This window comes from Pseudophryne corroboree, chromosome 1 (assembly GCF_028390025.1).
Source record: "Pseudophryne corroboree isolate aPseCor3 chromosome 1, aPseCor3.hap2, whole genome shotgun sequence".
Classification (NCBI taxonomy): domain Eukaryota; kingdom Metazoa; phylum Chordata; class Amphibia; order Anura; family Myobatrachidae; genus Pseudophryne; species Pseudophryne corroboree.
Genome location: NC_086444.1, coordinates 12,242,383 through 12,261,588, shown reverse-complemented (window position 1 = coordinate 12,261,588; position 19,206 = coordinate 12,242,383). Strand labels below are relative to the sequence as shown.

General features: G+C 44.9%; 1 protein-coding gene across 2 annotated transcripts in view; it reads left to right on the top strand.

Moving 5' to 3' along the window:
- The window catches only part of DCTN3 (dynactin subunit 3), an 81,559-nt gene extending 63,139 nt beyond the window's left edge, over window positions 1-18,420 (top strand). For both annotated transcript variants that reach the window (XM_063957495.1, XM_063957496.1), the window contains 3 exons: window positions 14,756-14,814; window positions 16,883-16,942; window positions 17,676-18,420. In XM_063957495.1, coding sequence (XP_063813565.1) covers window positions 14,756-14,814; window positions 16,883-16,942; window positions 17,676-17,765 — 209 coding nt within the window. In that variant the 3' untranslated portion in view covers window positions 17,766-18,420. The remainder of the gene's footprint in view (window positions 1-14,755; window positions 14,815-16,882; window positions 16,943-17,675) is intronic.
- The last annotated feature ends 786 nt before the right edge of the window (window positions 18,421-19,206 follow it).

Genomic DNA, 19,206 nt, shown 5'->3' with positions numbered 1-19,206 from the left:
GCTTCTCTTCCCACCAGCACAGTACTGTACCGTTACAGATTGCTTCTCTTCCCACCAGCACAGTACTGCACCGTTACTGACTGCTTATCTTCCCACCAGCACAGAACTGTACCGTTACAGACTGCTTCTCTTCCCACCAGCACAGTACTGTACCGTTACAGACTGCTTCTCTTCCCACCAGCACAGTACTGTACCGTTACAGACTGCTTCTCTTCCCACCAGCACAGTACTGCACTGTTACTGACTGCTTCTCTTCCCACCAGCACAGTACTGCACTGTTACAGACTGCTTCTCTTACCCACCAGCACAGTAACGTACTGTTACTGACTGCTTCTCTTCCCACCTGCAGAGTACCGTACCATTACTGACTGCTTCTCTTCCCACCAGCCCAGTACTGCACTGTTACTGACTGCTTCTCTTCCCACCAGCCCAGTACTGCACTGTTACTGACTGCTTCTCTTCCCACCAGCCCAGTACTGCACTGTTACTGACTGCTTCTCTTCCCACCAGCCCAGTACTGCACTGTTACTGACTGCTTCTCTTCCCACCAGCCCAGTACTGCACTGTTACTGACTGCTTCTCTTCCCACCAGCACAGTACTGTACCATTACTGACTGGTTCTCTTCCTACCAGCCCAGTACCACACTGTTACTGACTGCTTCTCTTCCCACCAGCACAGTACTGCACTGTTACTGCCTGATATAGCCGTTTCAAATAATTGAAGATCAATGAAGTCTCTTTGGTAGATTTATTGCATTGTGAAATTCACAGGGCTCACGATAAAAGAATATCATGAACTGAACATTGACACATTGATTTCATCTTATATACTTGTCATTACAGCGTTACATGATCCAATCAAATTTGCAGACCAATCATATACATAAACCAATCACAATTCATTTATCAGAATATATTATTAATTCATATACTCCCCTTCTGGGGGATTTCCAATTAATTGGCTCAACATCTTGTGATTATGACTGTTTAATATCAAAATACATTTGACCTTTCACCTAATTTAAATTCTCTTTATTCTGCAAAACACAATTCCTTATTTTGCAAAACACTAGCTAACCGCAGTCTTGTGATATACTGCGCAGCTGGCCTTCACTTCTTGTTTATACTGAAAATCAAAGTTTCTGCACACATATTAAATCACATTTAAAGCAACAGTTTCTTTTAAGCAATAGACAAACTGACATCCAGCTTCCATTTTGTATTCACTTATCCATATCACTGCCTGCTTCTCTTCCCACCAGCACAGTACTGCACTGTTACTGACTGCTTCTCTTCCCACCAGCACAGTACTGCACTGTTACTGACTGCTTCTCTTCCCACCAGCACAGTACTGCACTGTTACTGACTGCTTCTCTTCCCACCAGCACAGTACTGCACTGTTACTGACTGCTTCTCTTCCCACCAGCACAGTACTGCACTGTTACTGACTGCTTCTCTTCCCACCAGCACAGTACTGCACTGTTACTGACTGCTTCTCTTCCCACCAGCACAGTACTGCACTGTTACTGACTGCTTCTCTTCCCACCAGCACAGTACTGCACTGTTACTGACTGCTTCTCTTCCCACCAGCACAGTACTGCACTGTTACTGACTGCTTCTCTTCCCACCAGCCCAGTACTGCACTGTTACTGACTGCTTCTCTTCCCACCAGCACAGTACTGCACTGTTACCAAATGCTTCTCTTCCCACCAGCACAGTAACGTACTGTTACTGACTGCTTCTCTTCCCACCAGCACAGTACTGCACTGTTACTGACTGCTTCTCTTACCCACCAGCACAGTAACGTACTGTTACTGACTGCTTCTCTTCCCACCTGCAGAGTACCGTACCATTACTGACTGCTTCTCTTCCCACCAGCCCAGTACTGCACTGTTACTGACTGCTTCTCTTCCCACCAGCCCAGTACTGCACTGTTACTGACTGCTTCTCTTCCCACCTGCAGAGTACCGTACCATTACTGACTGCTTCTCTTCCCACCAGCACAGTACTGCACTGTTACTGACTGCTTCTCTTCCCACCAGCCCAGTACTGCACTGTTACTGACTGCTTCTCTTCCCACCTGCAGAGTACCGTACCATTACTGACTGCTTCTCTTCCCACCAGCCCAGTACTGCACTGTTACTGACTGCTTCTCTTCCCACCAGCACAGTACTGCACTGTTACTGACTGCTTCTCTTCCCACCAGCACAGTACTGCACTGTTACTGACTGCTTCTCTTCCCACCAGCACAGTACTGCACTGTTACTGACTGCTTCTCTTCCCACCAGCACAGTACTGCACTGTTACAGACTGCTTCTCTTCCCACCAGCACAGTAACGTACTGTTACTGACTGCTTCTCTTCCCACCAGCACAGTACTGCACTGTTACTGACTGCTTCTCTTCCCACCAGCACAGTACTGCACTGTTACAGACTGCTTCTCTTACCCACCAGCACAGTAACGTACTGTTACTGACTGCTTCTCTTCCCACCTGCACAGTACTGTACCGTTACTGACTGCTTCTCTTCCCACCAGCACAGTACTGTACCGTTACTGACTGCTTCTCTTCCCACCAGCACAGTACTGCACTGTTACTGACTGCTTCTCTTCCCACCAGCACAGTACTGTACCGTTACTGACTGCTTCTCTTCCCACCAGCACAGTACTGTACCGTTACTGACTGCTTCTCTTCCCACCAGCACAGTACTGCACTGTTACAGACTGCTTCTCTTCCCACCAGCACAGTAACGTACTGTTACTGACTGCTTCTCTTCCCACCAGCACAGTACTGCACTGTTACTGACTGCTTCTCTTACCCACCAGCACAGTAACGTACTGTTACTGACTGCTTCTCTTCCCACCTGCAGAGTACCGTACCATTACTGACTGCTTCTCTTCCCACCAGCCCAGTACTGCACTGTTACTGACTGCTTCTCTTCCCACCAGCCCAGTACTGCACTGTTACTGACTGCTTCTCTTCCCACCAGCCCAGTACTGCACTGTTACTGACTGCTTCTCTTCCCACCAGCACAGTACTGTACCATTACTGACTGGTTCTCTTCCTACCAGCCCAGTACCACACTGTTACTGACTGCTTCTCTTCCCACCAGCACAGTACTGCACTGTTACTGCCTGATATAGCCGTTTCAAATAATTTAAGATCAATGAAGTCTCTTTGGTAGATTTATTGCATTGTGAAATTCACAGGGCTCACGATAAAAGAATATCATGAACTGAACATTGACACATTGATTTCATCTTATATACTTGTCATTACAGCGTTACATGATCCAATCAAATTTGCAGACCAATCATATACATAAACCAATCACAATTCATTTATCAGAATATATTATTAATTCATATACTCCCCTTCTGGGGGATTTCCAATTAATTGGCTCAACATCTTGTGATTATGACTGTTTAATATCAAAATACATTTTACCTTTCACCTACTTTTAATTATCTTTATTCTGCAAAATACAATTCCTTATTTTGCAAAACACTAGCTAACCGCAGTCTTATGATACACTGCGCAGCTGGCCTTAACTTCTTGTTTTGACTAAAAATCTAAGTTTTTGCAAACATATAAAAATCACATTTAAAACAACAGTTTCTTTTAAGCAATAGACAAACTGACATCCAGCTTCCATTTTGTATTCACTTATCCATATCACTGCCTGCTTCTCTTCCCACCAGCACAGTACTGCACTGTTACTGACTGCTTCTCTTCCCACCAGCACAGTACTGCACTGTTACTGACTGCTTCTCTTCCCACCAGCACAGTACTGCACTGTTACTGACTGCTTCTCTTCCCACCAGCACAGTACTGCACTGTTACTGACTGCTTCTCTTCCCACCAGCACAGTACTGCACTGTTACTGACTGCTTCTCTTCCCACCAGCACAGTACTGCACTGTTACAGACTGCTTCTCTTCCCACCAGCACAGTAACGTACTGTTACTGACTGCTTCTCTTCCCACCAGCACAGTACTGCACTGTTACTGACTGCTTCTCTTCCCACCAGCACAGTACTGCACTGTTACAGACTGCTTCTCTTACCCACCAGCACAGTAACGTACTGTTACTGACTGCTTCTCTTCCCACCTGCACAGTACTGTACCGTTACTGACTGCTTCTCTTCCCACCAGCACAGTACTGTACCGTTACTGACTGCTTCTCTTCCCACCAGCACAGTACTGCACTGTTACTGACTGCTTCTCTTCCCACCAGCACAGTACTGTACCGTTACTGACTGCTTCTCTTCCCACCAGCACAGTACTGTACCGTTACTGACTGCTTCTCTTCCCACCAGCACAGTACTGCACTGTTACTGACTGCTTCTCTTCCCACCAGCACAGTACTGTACCGTTACTGACTGCTTCTCTTCCCACCAGCACAGTACTGTACCGTTACTGACTGCTTCTCTTCCCACCAGCACAGTACTGTACCGTTACTGACTGCTTCTCTTCCCACCAGCACAGTACTGTACCGTTACTGACTGCTTCTCTTCCCACCAGCACAGTACTGTACCGTTACAGATTGCTTCTCTTCCCACCAGCACAGTACTGTACCGTTACTGATTGCTTCTCTTCCCACCAGCACAGTACTGTACCGTTATGGACTGCTTCTCTTCCCACCAGCACAGTACTGTACCGTTACGGACTGCTTCTCTTCCCACCAGCACAGTACCGCACTGTTACTGACTGCTTCTCTTCCCACCAGCACAGTACTGCACGGTTACTGACTGCTTCTCTTCCCACCAACACAGTACTGCACTGTTACTGACTGCTTCTCTTCCCACCAGCACAGTACTGCACTGTTACTGACTGCTTCTCTTCCCACCAGCACAGTACTGCACTGTTACTGACTGCTTCTCTTCCCACCTGCACAGTACTGCACTGTTACAGACTGCTTCTCTTCCCACCAGCCCAGTACTGCACTGTTACTGACTGCTTCTCTTCCCACCAACACAGTACTGCACTGTTACTGACTGCTTCTCTTCCCACCAACACAGTACTGCACTGTTACTGACTGCTTCTCTTCCCACCAACACAGTACTGCACTGTTAATGACTGTAGTCTGCTTGGATATGAATATGATTTAGAAAGGTCTTGGCCCAACAGATTCTACATATAATGCTGCATGGCTTAGGTTGCTATGGGTTATTCCGCTTTCTTACGTAATGTTTTCTGTAGAACAGTTCATACATCTCCACTTTGAGTAATGTTACAGAAATTAACTTGAGGCTGTTACTTCATTCTCACACCCGATAAACTGGGGCGTAAATGTAATGGAACGAGGTCTGGAGAAATGCTCTGTAGTCACTATTATATACTATCTGGTGACCTGATGATAGAGACGTACAGGACAGTACAAGGTGCATGTGAGGTTAGAGTGCCTGGTAATGCAACTATTATATACTATCTGGTGACCTGATGATAGAGACGTACAGGACTGTACAAGGTGCAAGTGAGGTTAGAGTGCCTATTAATGTCACTATTATATACTGTCTGGGGACCTGATGATAGAGACGTACATGACTGTACAAGGTGCATGTGAGGTTAGAGTGCCTATTAATGTCACTATTATATACTATCTGGTGACCTGATGATAGAGACGTACAGGACTGTACAAGGTGCATGTGAGGTTAGAGTGCCTATTAATGTCACTATTATATACTATCTGGTGGCCTGATGATAGAGACGTACAGGACTGTACAAGGTGCATGTGAGGTTAGAGTGTCTATTAATGTCACTATTATATACTATCTGGTGACCTGATGATAGAGATGTACAGGACTGTACAAGGTGCATGTGAGGTTAGAGTGCCTGGTAATATCACTATTTTATATACTATCTGGTGACCTGATGATAGAGACGTACAGGACTGTACAAGGTGCATGTGAGGTTAGAGTGCCTATTAATGTCACTACTATATACTATCTGGTGACCTGATGATAGAGACGTACAGGACTGTACAAGGTGCATGTGAGGTTAGAGTGCCTATTAATGTCACTATTATATACTATCTGGTGACCTGATGATAGAGACGTACAGGACTGTACAAGGTGATGTGAGGTTAGAGTGCCTATTAATGTCACTATTATATACTATCTGGTGACCTGATGATAGAGACGTACAGGACTGTACAATGTGATGTGAGGTTAGAGTGCCTATTAATGTCACTATTATATACTATCTGGTGACCTGATGATAGAGACGTACAGGACTGTACAAGGTGCATGTGAGGTTAGAGTGCCTATTAATGTCACTATTATATACTATCTGGTGGCCTGATGATAGAGACGTACAGGACTGTACAAGGTGATGTGAGGTTAGAGTGCCTATTAATGTCACTATTATATACTATCTGGTGACCTGATGATAGAGACGTACAGGACTGTACAAGGAGCATGTGAGGTTAGAGTGCCTATTAATGTCACTATTATATACTATCTGGTGACCTGATGATAGAGACGTACAGGACTGTACAAGGTGATGTGAGGTTAGAGTGCCTGGTAATGTCACTACTATATACTATCTGCTGACCTGATGATAGAGACGTACAGGACTGTACAAGGTGATGTGAGGTTAGAGTGCCTGGTAATGTCACTATTATATACTATCTGGTGACCTGATGATAGAGACGTACAGGACTGTACAAGGTGATGTGAGGTTAGAGTGCCTGGTAATGTCACTACTATATACTATCTGGTGACCTGATGATAGAGACGTACAGAACTGTACAAGGTGATGTGAGGTTAGAGTGCCTATTAATGTCACTATTATATACTATCTGGTGGCCTGATGATAGAGACGTACAGGACTGTACAAGGTGATGTGAGGTTAGAGTGCCTATTAATGTCACTATTATATACTATCTGGTGACCTGATGATAGAGACATACAGGACTGTACAAGGTGCATGTGAGGTTAGAGTGCCTGGTAATGTCACTATTATATACTATCTGGTGACCTGATGATAGAGACGTACAGGACCGTACAAGGTGCATGTGAGGTTAGAGTGCCTATTAATGTCACTATTATATACTATCTGGTGACCTGATGATAGAGACGTACAGGACTGTACAAGGTAATGTGAGGTTAGAGTGCCTATTAATGTCACTATTATATACTATCTGGTGACCTGATGATAGAGACATACAGGACTGTACAAGGTGCATGTGAGGTTAGAGTGCCTGGTAATGTCGCTATTATATACTATCTGGTGACCTGATGATAGAGACGTACAGGACTGTACAAGGTGCATGTGAGGTTAGAGTGCCTATTAATGTCACTATTATATACTATCTGGTGACCTGATGATAGAGACGTACAGGACTGTACAATGTGTAGTGAGGTTAGAGTGCCTATTAATGTCACTATTATATACTATCTGGTGACCTGATGATAGAGACGTACAGGACCGTACAAGGTGCATGTGAGGTTAGAGTTCCTATTAATGTCACTATTATATACTATCTGGTGACCTGATGATAGAGACGTACAGGACTGTACAAGGTGCATGTGAGGTTAGAGTGCCTGGTAATGTCACTATTATATACTATCTGGTGACCTGATGATAGAGACGTACAGGACTGTACAATGTGCAAGTGAGGTTAGAGTGCCTATTAATGTCACTATTATATACTATCTGGTGGCCTGATGATAGAGATGTACAGGACTGTACAAGGTGCATGTGAGGTTAGAGTGCCTATTAATGTCACTATTATATACTATCTGGGGACCTGATGATAGAGACATACAGGACTGTACAAGGTGCATGTGAGGTTAGAGTGCCTGGTAATGTCACTATTATATACTATCTGGTGGCCTGATGATAGAGACGTACAGGACTGTACAATGTGATGTGAGGTTAGAGTGCCTATTAATGTCACTATTATATACTATCTGGGGACCTGATGATAGAGACGTACAGGACTGTACAAGGTGCATGTGAGGTTAGAGTGCCTGGTAATGTCACTATTATATACTATCTGGTGACCTGATGATAGAGACGTACAGGACTGTACAAGGTGATGTGAGGTTAGAGTGCCTGGTAATGTCACTATTATATACTATCTGGTGACCTGATGATAGAGACGTACAGGACTGTACAATGTGCAAGTGAGGTTAGAGTGCCTATTAATGTCACTATTATATACTATCTGGGGACCTGATGATAGAGACGTACAGGACTGTACAAGGTGCATGTGAGGTTAGAGTGCCTGGTAATGTCACTATTATATACTATCTGGTGACCTGATGATAGAGACGTACAGGACTGTACAAGGTGATGTGAGGTTAGAGTGCCTATTAATGTCACTATTATATACTATCTGGTGACCTGATGATAGAGACGTACAGGACCGTACAAGGTGATGTGAGGTTAGAGTGCCTGGTAATGTCACTATTATATACTATCTGGTGGCCTGATGATAGAGACGTACAGGACTGTACAAGGTGCATGTGAGGTTAGAGTGCCTGGTAATATCACTATTATATACTATCTGGTGGCCTGATGATAGAGACGTACAGGACCGTACAAGGTGATGTGAGGTTAGAGTGCCTGGCAATGTCACTACTATATACTATCTGGTGACCTGATGATAGAGACGTACAGGACTGTACAAGGTGATGTGAGGTTAGAGTGCCTATTAATGTCACTATTATATACTATCTGGTGACCTGATGATAGAGACGTACAGGACCGTACAAGGTGATGTGAGGTTAGAGTGCCTGGTAATGTCACTATTATATACTATCTGGTGACCTGATGATAGAGACGTACAGGACTGTACAAGGTGCATGTGAGGTTAGAGTGCCTATTAATGTCACTATTATATACTATCTGGTGACCTGATGATAGAGACGTACAGGACTGTACAATGTGTAGTGAGGTTAGAGTGCCTATTAATGTCACTATTATATACTATCTGGTGACCTGATGATAGAGACGTACAGGACCGTACAAGGTGCATGTGAGGTTAGAGTGCCTATTAATGTCACTATTATATACTATCTGGTGACCTGATGATAGAGACGTACAGGACTGTACAATGTAATGTGAGGTTAGAGTGCCTGGTAATGTCACTATTATATACTATCTGGTGACCTGATGATAGAGACGTACAGGACTGTACAAGGTGCATGTGAGGTTAGAGTGCCTATTAATGTCACTATTATATACTATCTGGGGACCTGATGATAGAGACGTACAGGACTGTACAATGTGCATGTGAGGTTAGAGTGCCTGGTAATGTCACTATTATATACTATCTGGTGACCTGATGATAGAGACGTACAGGACTGTACAAGGTGATGTGAGGTTAGAGTGCCTGGTAATATCACTATTATATACTATCTGGTGGCCTGATGATAGAGACGTACAGGACTGTACAAGGTGATGTGAGGTTAGAGTGCCTATTAATGTCACTATTATATACTATCTGGTGACCTGATGATAGAGACGTACAGGACCGTACAAGGTGATGTGAGGTTAGAGTGCCTGGTAATGTCACTATTATATACTATCTGGTGGCCTGATGATAGAGACGTACAGGACTGTACAAGGTGCATGTGAGGTTAGAGTGCCTGGTAATATCACTATTATATACTATCTGGTGGCCTGATGATAGAGACGTACAGGACTGTACAAGGTGCATGTGAGGTTAGAGTGCCTATTAATGTCACTATTATATACTATCTGGTGGCCTCATGATAGAGACGTACAGGACTGTACAAGGTGATGTGAGGTTAGAGTGCCTATTAATGTCACTATTATATACTATCTGGTGACCTGATGATAGAGACGTACAGGACTGTACAAGGTGCATGTGAGGTTAGAGTGCCTATTAATGTCACTATTATATACTATCTGGGGACCTGATGATAGAGACGTACAGGACAGTACAAGGTGATGTGAGGTTAGAGTGCCTGGTAATGTCACTATTATATACTATCTGGTGGCCTGATGATAGAGACGTACAGGACTGTACAAGGTGCATGTGAGGTTAGAGTGCCTATTAATGTCACTATTATATACTATCTGGTGGCCTGATGATAGAGACGTACAGGACTGTACAAGGTGCATGTGAGGTTAGAGTGCCTATTTATTAATGTCACTATTATATACTATCTGGTGGCCTGATGATAGAGACGTACAGGACTGTACAAGGTGATGTGAGGTTAGAGTGTCTATTAATGTCACTATTATATACTATCTGGTGACCTGATGATAGAGACGTACAGGACTGTACAATGTGCATGTGAGGTTAGAGTGCCTGGTAATGTCACTATTATATACTATCTGGTGACCTGATGATAGAGACGTACAGGACTGTACAAGGTGATGTGAGGTTAGAGTGCCTATTAATGTCACTATTATATACTATCTGGTGGCCTGATGATAGAGACGTACAGGACTGTACAAGGTGATGTGAGGTTAGAGTGCCTATTAATGTCACTATTATATACTATCTGGTGACCTGATGATAGAGACGTACAGGACTGTACAAGGTGATGTGAGGTTAGAGTGCCTGGTAATGTCACTGTTATATACTATCTGGTGACCTGATGATAGAGACGTACAGGACTGTACAAGGTGCATGTGAGGTTAGAGTGCCTATTAATGTCACTATTATATACTATCTGGTGACCTGATGATAGAGACGTACAGGACTGTACAATGTGCAAGTGAGGTTAGAGTGCCTATTAATGTCACTATTATATACTATCTGGTGGCCTGATGATAGAGATGTACAGGACTGTACAAGGTGCATGTGAGGTTAGAGTGCCTATTAATGTCACTATTATATACTATCTGGGGACCTGATGATAGAGACATACAGGACTGTACAAGGTGCATGTGAGGTTAGAGTGCCTGGTAATGTCACTATTATATACTATCTGGTGGCCTGATGATAGAGACGTACAGGACTGTACAAGGTGCATGTGAGGTTAGAGTGCCTATTAATGTCACTATTATATACTATCTGGTGACCTGATGATAGAGACGTACAGGACTGTACAAGGTGATGTGAGGTTAGAATGCCTGGTAATGTCACTATTATATACTATCTGGTGGCCTGATAATAGAGACGTACAGGACTGTACAATGTGCATGTGAGGTTAGAATGCCTATTAATGTCACTATTATATACTATCTGGTGACCTGATGATAGAGACGTACAGGACTGTACAAGGTGCATGTGAGGTTAGAATGCCTATTAATGTCACTATTATATACTATCTGGTGACCTGATGATAGAGACGTACAGGACTGTACAAGGTGATGTGAGGTTAGAGTGTCTATTAATGTCACTATTATATACTATCTGGTGGCCTGATGATAGAGACGTACAGGACTGTACAATGTGCATGTGAGGTTAGAGTGCCTGGTAATGTCACTATTATATACTATCTGGTGACCTGATGATAGAGACGTACAGGACTGTACAAGGTGCATGTGAGGTTAGAGTGCCTGGTAATGTCACTATTATATACTATCTGGTGACCTGATGATAGAGACGTACAGGACTGTACAAGGTGATGTGAGGTTAGAGTGCCTATTAATGTCACTATTATATACTATCTGGTGACCTGATGATAGAGACGTACAGGACTGTACAAGGTGATGTGAGGTTAGAGTGCCTATTAATGTCACTATTATATACTATCTGGTGACCTGATAGAGACGTACAGGACTGTACAATGTGATGTGAGGTTAGAGTGCCTATTAATGTCACTATTATATACTATCTGGTGACCTGATGATAGAGACGTACAGGACTGTACAAGGAGCATGTGAGGTTAGAGTGCCTGGTAATGTCACTATTATATACTATCTGGTGACCTGATGATAGAGACGTACAGGACTGTACAAGGTGCATGTGAGGTTAGAGTGCCTGGTAATGTCACTATTATATACTATCTGGTGACCTGATGATAGAGACGTACAGGACTGTACAAGGTGATGTGAGGTTAGAGTGCCTGGTAATATCACTATTATATACTATCTGGTGGCCTGATGATAGAGACGTACAGGACTGTACAAGGTGATGTGAGGTTAGAGTGCCTATTAATGTCACTATTATATACTATCTGGTGACCTGATGATAGAGACGTACAGGACTGTACAAGGTGCATGTGAGGTTAGAGTGCCTATTAATGTCACTATTATATACTATCTGGTGACCTGATGATAGAGACGTACAGGACCGTACAAGGTGCATGTGAGGTTAGAGTGCCTATTAATGTCACTATTATATACTATCTGGTGGCCTGATGATAGAGACGTACAGGACTGTACAAGGTGCATGTGAGGTTAGAGTGCCTATTAATGTCACTATTATATACTATCTGGTGGCCTGATGATAGAGACGTACAGGACTGTACAATGTGTAGTGAGGTTAGAGTGCCTGGTAATGTCACTATTATATACTATCTGGTGACCTGATGATAGAGACGTACAGGACCGTACAAGGTGCATGTGAGGTTAGAGTGCCTATTAATGTCACTATTATATACTATCTGGTGGCCTGATGATAGAGACGTACAGGACTGTACAATGTGTAGTGAGGTTAGAGTGCCTGGTAATGTCACTATTATATACTATCTGGTGACCTGATGATAGAGACGTACAGGACTGTACAAGGTGCATGTGAGGTTAGAGTGCCTATTAATGTCACTATTATATACTATCTGGTGACCTGATGATAGAGACGTACAGGACTGTACAAGGTGCATGTGAGGTTAGAGTGCCTATTAATGTCACTATTATATACTATCTGGTGACCTGATGATAGAGACGTACAGGACTGTACAATGTGTAGTGAGGTTAGAGTGCCTATTAATGTCACTATTATATACTATCTGGTGACCTGATGATAGAGACGTACAGGACTGTACAAGGTGATGTGAGGTTAGAGTGCCTATTAATGTCACTATTATATACTATCTGGTGACCTGATGATAGAGACGTACAGGACTGTACAATGTGTAGTGAGGTTAGAGTGCCTATTAATGTCACTATTATATACTATCTGGTGACCTGATGATAGAGACGTACAGGACTGTACAAGGTGCATGTGAGGTTAGAGTGCCTATTAATGTCACTATTATATACTATCTGGTGACCTGATGATAGAGACGTACAGGACTGTACAAGGTGATGTGAGGTTAGAGTGCCTATTAATGTCACTATTATATACTATCTGGTGACCTGATGATAGAGACGTACAGGACTGTACAAGGTGCATGTGAGGTTAGAGTGCCTGGTAATGTCACTATTATATACTATCTGGTGACCTGATGATAGAGACGTACAGGACTGTACAAGGTGATGTGAGGTTAGAGTGCCTATTAATATCACTATTATATACTATCTGGTGACCTGATGATAGAGACGTACAGGACTGTACAAGGTGATGTGAGGTTAGAGTGCCTATTAATGTCACTATTATATACTATCTGGTGGCCTGATGATAGAGACATACAGGACTGTACAATGTGCATGTGAGGTTAGAGTGCCTGGTAATGTCACTATTATATACTATCTGGTGACCTGATGATAGAGACGTACAGGACTGTACAAGGTGATGTGAGGTTAGAGTGTCTATTAATGTCACTATTATATACTATCTGGTGACCTGATGATAGAGACATACAGGACTGTACAAGGTGATGTGAGGTTAGAGTGCCTATTAATGTCACTATTATATACTATCTGGTGACCTGATGATAGAGACGTACAGGACTGTACAAGGTGATGTGAGGTTAGAGTGCCTGGTAATGTCACTACTATATACTATCTGGTGACCTGATGATAGAGACGTACAGGACTGTACAAGGTGATGTGAGGTTAGAGTGCCTGGTAATGTCACTACTATATACTATCTGGTGACCTGATGATAGAGACGTACAGGACTGTACAAGGTGATGTGAGGTTAGAGTGCCTATTAATGTCACTATTATATACTATCTGGTGACCTGATGATAGAGACATACAGGACTGTACACGGTGATGTGAGGTTAGAGTGCCTGGTAATGTCACTACTATATACTATCTGGTGACCTGATGATAGAGACGTACAGGACTGTACAAGGTGATGTGAGGTTAGAGTGCCTATTAATGTCACTATTATATACTATCTGGTGACCTGATGATAGAGACGTACAGGACTGTACAAGGTGCATGTGAGGTTAGAGTGCCTATTAATGTCACTATTATATACTATCTGGTGACCTGATGATAGAGACGTACAGGACTGTACAAGGTGATGTGAGGTTAGAGTGCCTATTAATGTCACTATTATATACTATCTGGTGACCTGATGATAGAGACGTACAGGACTGTACAAGGTGATGTGAGGTTAGAGTGCCTATTAATGTCACTATTATATACTATCTGGTGACCTGATGATAGAGACGTACAGGACTGTACAAGGTGATGTGAGGTTAGAGTGCCTGGTAATGTCACTATTATATACTATCTGGTGACCTGATGATAGAGACGTACAGGACTGTACAATGTGATGTGAGGTTAGAGTGCCTGATAATGTTTAGCCCTGGTGACGACGTTATTGATGTCAGTTTGGGGACAGTTCTGGTGTCTGTGTGAGACAGGGTGGCTGTATATTTATAGTGTAATACATTTAATTATAAATGTTATTTATAGGAGACTGTCACGTGTTATATCTGACTATTGAGCGCATTGTACATTAATGTCCGTATCTCACATTTCTGTGTCTACAGCGGTTCCAGCTCAGGCCTCCAAGTTACAAGCTCTGTCCCAGGTGCACATAAAGCAACAGGTGAGTTTCCTGCGCTGAGCTGTAAATAACTAGCAGCAGAATGAGGGTCCTGTAAGACTCATCAATATAAATGTCACCATGGAGAATCTGGGGTCCCAGGAAGCTACGTGGGGGCTACTTATAGTCTCAGCAGTTATCTGTGAGTCAGTGGGTGTCTCGCGTGTGACAGCTTGTGAGTGTCAGGCTTACTTACCCCATAGTGGTCACAGCAGCTGCTGCAGAGGGTACATGGGGAGTAACAGGACACTGTAGGGATCACCTGCAGGGGATGTGAAGGAGTAACAGGACACTGTAGGGATCACCTGCAGGGGATGTGGGGGAGTAATAGGACACTGTTGGGATCACCTGCAGGGGATGTGGGGGAGTAACAGGACACTGTAGGGATCACCTGCAGTGAATGTGAAGGAGTAACAGGACACTGTAGGGATCACCTGCAGGGGACGTGGGGGAGTAACAGGACACTGTAGGGATCACCTGCAGGGGATGTGGGGGAGTAATAGGACACTGTAGGGATCACCTGCAGTGAATGTGAAGGAGTAACAGGACACTGTAGGGATCACCTGTAGGGGATGTGGGGGAGTAACAGGACACTGTAGGGATCACCTGCAGGGGATGTGGGGGAGTAACAGGACACTGTAGGGATCACCTGCAGGGGATGTGGGGGAGTAACAGGACACTGTAGGGATCACCTGCAGGGGATGTGGGGGAGTAATAGGACACTGTAGGGATCACCTGCAGGGGATGTGGGGGAGTAACAGGACACTGTAGGGATCACCTGCAGTGAATGTGAAGGAGTAACAGGACACTGTAGGGATCACCTGCAGGGGACGTGGGGGAGTAACAGGACACTGTAGGGATCACCTGCAGGGGATGTGGGGGAGTAATAGGACACTGTAGGGATCACCTGCAGTGAATGTGAAGGAGTAACAGTACACTGTAGGGATCACCTGCAGGGGACATGGGGGAGTAATAGGACACTGTAGGGATCACCTGTAGGGGATGTGGGGGAGTAACAGGACACTGTAGGGATCACCTGCAGGGGATGTGGGGGAGTAACAGGACACTGTAGGGATCACATGCAGGGGATGTGGGGGAGTAATAGGACACTGTAGGGATCACCTGCAGGGTACATGGGTGAGTAATAGGACACTGTAGGGATCACCTGCAGGGGATGTGGGAGAGTAATAGGACACTGTAGGGATCACCTGCAGGGGACGTGGGGGAGTAATAAGACACTGTAGGGATCACGTGCAGGGGACGTGGGGGAGTAATAGGACACTGTAGGGATCACTTGCAGGGGATGTGGGAGAGTAATAGCACACTGTAGGGATCACGTGCAGGGGACGTGGGGGAGTAATAGGACACTGTAGGGATCACCTGCAGGGGACGTGGGGGAGTAACAGGACACAGTAGGGATCACCTGCAGGGGATGTGGGGGAGTAATAGGACACTGTAGGGATCACCTGCAGGGGACGTGGGGGAGTAACATGACACTTTAGGGATCACCTGCAGGGGACGTGGGGGAGTAACATGACACTTTAGGGATCACCTGCAGGGGATGTGGGGGAGTAACAGGACACTTTAGGGATCACCTGCATGGGACGTGGGGGAGTAACAGGACACTGTAGGGATCACTTGCAGGGGACGTGGGGGAGTAACAGGACACTGTAGGGATCACTTGCAGGGGGTGTGGGGGAGTAACAGGACACTGTAGGGATCACCTGCAGGGAACGTGAAGGAGTAACAGGACACTGTAGGGATCACCTGCAGTGAATGTGAAGGAGTAATAGGACACTGTAGGGATCACTTGCAGGAGACGTGGGGGAGTAATAGGACACTGTAGGGATCACTTGCAGGGGACATGGTGGAGTAATAGGACACTGTAGGGATCATCTGCCGGGTAGTAATAGGACACTGTAAGGATCACCTTCGGGGGTATGTAGGTACTTATTGTATCTTCCCATGTATATGTGATAATGTGTTATAGAGATCAGAGGGTAGCTGGGTCACATGAGAGGTGCGCGCTGACCGGCAGGACCTGGTCTAACCATTGGCTTTGTCTTACCAGGACCAGTGCGATGAGATTACAGCCGAAACTAAGAAGATGTTTGAGGACTACAACAAAATGGTATCCTTTGTATGGGTATCCCTGGTGTGAGGACGGATTACAAGGGTCATAGAATTGCTGCCTGACGACGTGGAGGAAGCTTCCTGTGACGATCACTATGTTATAGGTTCTAGCCGCTGCACCACGCACCCTGGGTCTCCTCCCTGTGTGCCGTGCAGCAGCTGTACAGCTCTGTTACTGGTGCCGGAAAGGTGGCTCTAGGTATACACAGGACTGTGACATGTGGTCTCCAGTCCCGGAGGAGGGGGCATGTCAGGGAATGAGGGGGTAGGAGGTTTAATGTATGTTTTAGAAAGGATATCGGTATTAGTGGGCCGTTACACCTCCCAGGAGCGAGGTCCAGACCAGAGGGAGAGTCATCCTGAAACCTCCTCCCGCAGCTCCTATGAAGCCCAGATAGCATGTGCCAGAGGTGTCTATATAGAAAATATACTGTAGCTGTATCTACACATGGTCTCTTTCTGTTTATACATTGAGGAAATAATGACACTGTAATCCCTTACAGGAAATGTTATTTATGGAGTATGTATATTCTATGTACATGGTCACAGCCCTATAACACATGACAGTAAGCGTGTCTCTGTAGAGTCATATACTGGGTATTGCGTCGGTTCCTTCGTTATTCCTGTAATGCTGAGTATTAGGGCTCCTGTTATCACAATGCGTACGGGAGGACGATTACACAAGACTGACTTCTGTCCTTGTTACGTGTGTCCTTAACCAGCGCACCCAGACCGTGCTTCTGTCCAAGCATTTTGTTATGTGGGATGAGACCCTCTCGCAGCTGGAGGCAGCGAAACAAGTGAAACCGCTTTCTGAGTGATATCGTCCTATGCCGACAGCCTCCGACACGCCTGTTATTTATAAGACTCCGTATGTGTATTGCATGTCGCCTCTCCCTGTCGCCGCGCCGGTCTGCCCTCCGGCCGCAGCAGATTGTCTTCTGGTCTAAGCTGCGGTGCGACCGGACCCTGATGTGGGGACGTGGTGTTGTCAGGGGCTAGTGCCCGAGACCTTAGTTCATGTCTGTTTCTGATCTCTGCACTAATACAAGGATTACTGTAATACCGAGTCCTCCAGCTCCGCCCAGCGAGATATTATCTTATGCTGTATGTACTGTGTGCTGTCCAGGTAATATTACAGGTTATTACACGCTTTCATCACCCTGCGCTGACCCCAGACACAATGCAGTAATATTCTCCTTCCACCACTGTATGCGGAGAGATTCTGTACAGTAATAAGCAGACAGAGATGGCCATTCAAGCAATTCAAACCTTCAAGGAAAAATATTGAAATAAAAACCGATTTGCCCCTGTTGTACATGTAATATTTCCATATGTCTGTGTCCCAATGCCCCCAGTACAGTAGCTGTCTCCCAGTATAAGCGACATTCCTGAGTGTCCGTTGCTGACTGCCTCACGTTCTCTCGATGTAATCTCTGCGCTGTATCCAGTCTGTAATAAAGTTGACACATGAAATACTAGTCTGGCTACTGATTTCCCCTGTACGCGTCTCTCTCCGCAGGCCCAGTCTCTAGGTATATCCGGGTGTGTCACATCTTATCTCGCTGTGTTCTGTAGTCATTGTACCCATCTTGGAGGCAGCGGATATTGATGCTGGGCAGCCGCTGCAGAATAAACATGCTTCTGGAAAATAATATTGTTTTATTACACTACAGTATAATACTTTGCTGCTTTGGTTCTTTTAATATAATATAATATTGGTATTTGTATATACAATGCTGAAAAAGGGTTAATATGAAGAATTGCATGTGTCTGAAGCAAAGGCTGCTGGGTAAGTTCTGTACAGAAAGTGACCGTTAGCGTAAGTGGTATAGGGAGAAGAAATACACCTCCACTGGTCTGATCCCAGCACTCCAAATACTGATGCCTGGATCCCAACTGCGATAACAATCCCGGGGCCAGGATCTTGAATGAACACTGTCAGGCCGTGTGTGTGATAACAGAGGACAGTAGCTTGCAGTTTGCTGTGTTTTAAGGCCATTACTCTATACACCGGAGCTGCTGCAGCATTGACTCCTTGTCTCCAGCACCTGAAAGTGGCATATCTACCATGGGGTGTGATACTGGATCCCGGCCGGCACATTTCCGACACCAGCATCCATATAATTAGAATGCCGACAGGGGAGGGGGTAACTATTGTACTCCTCCCCTGTCCCCTAACCTTACGCACATGGGGCCCTAACCCTATCCATCACCCGGTACTTACCTTGCCATATGGGTTATCCCTGATTACGCTATAGT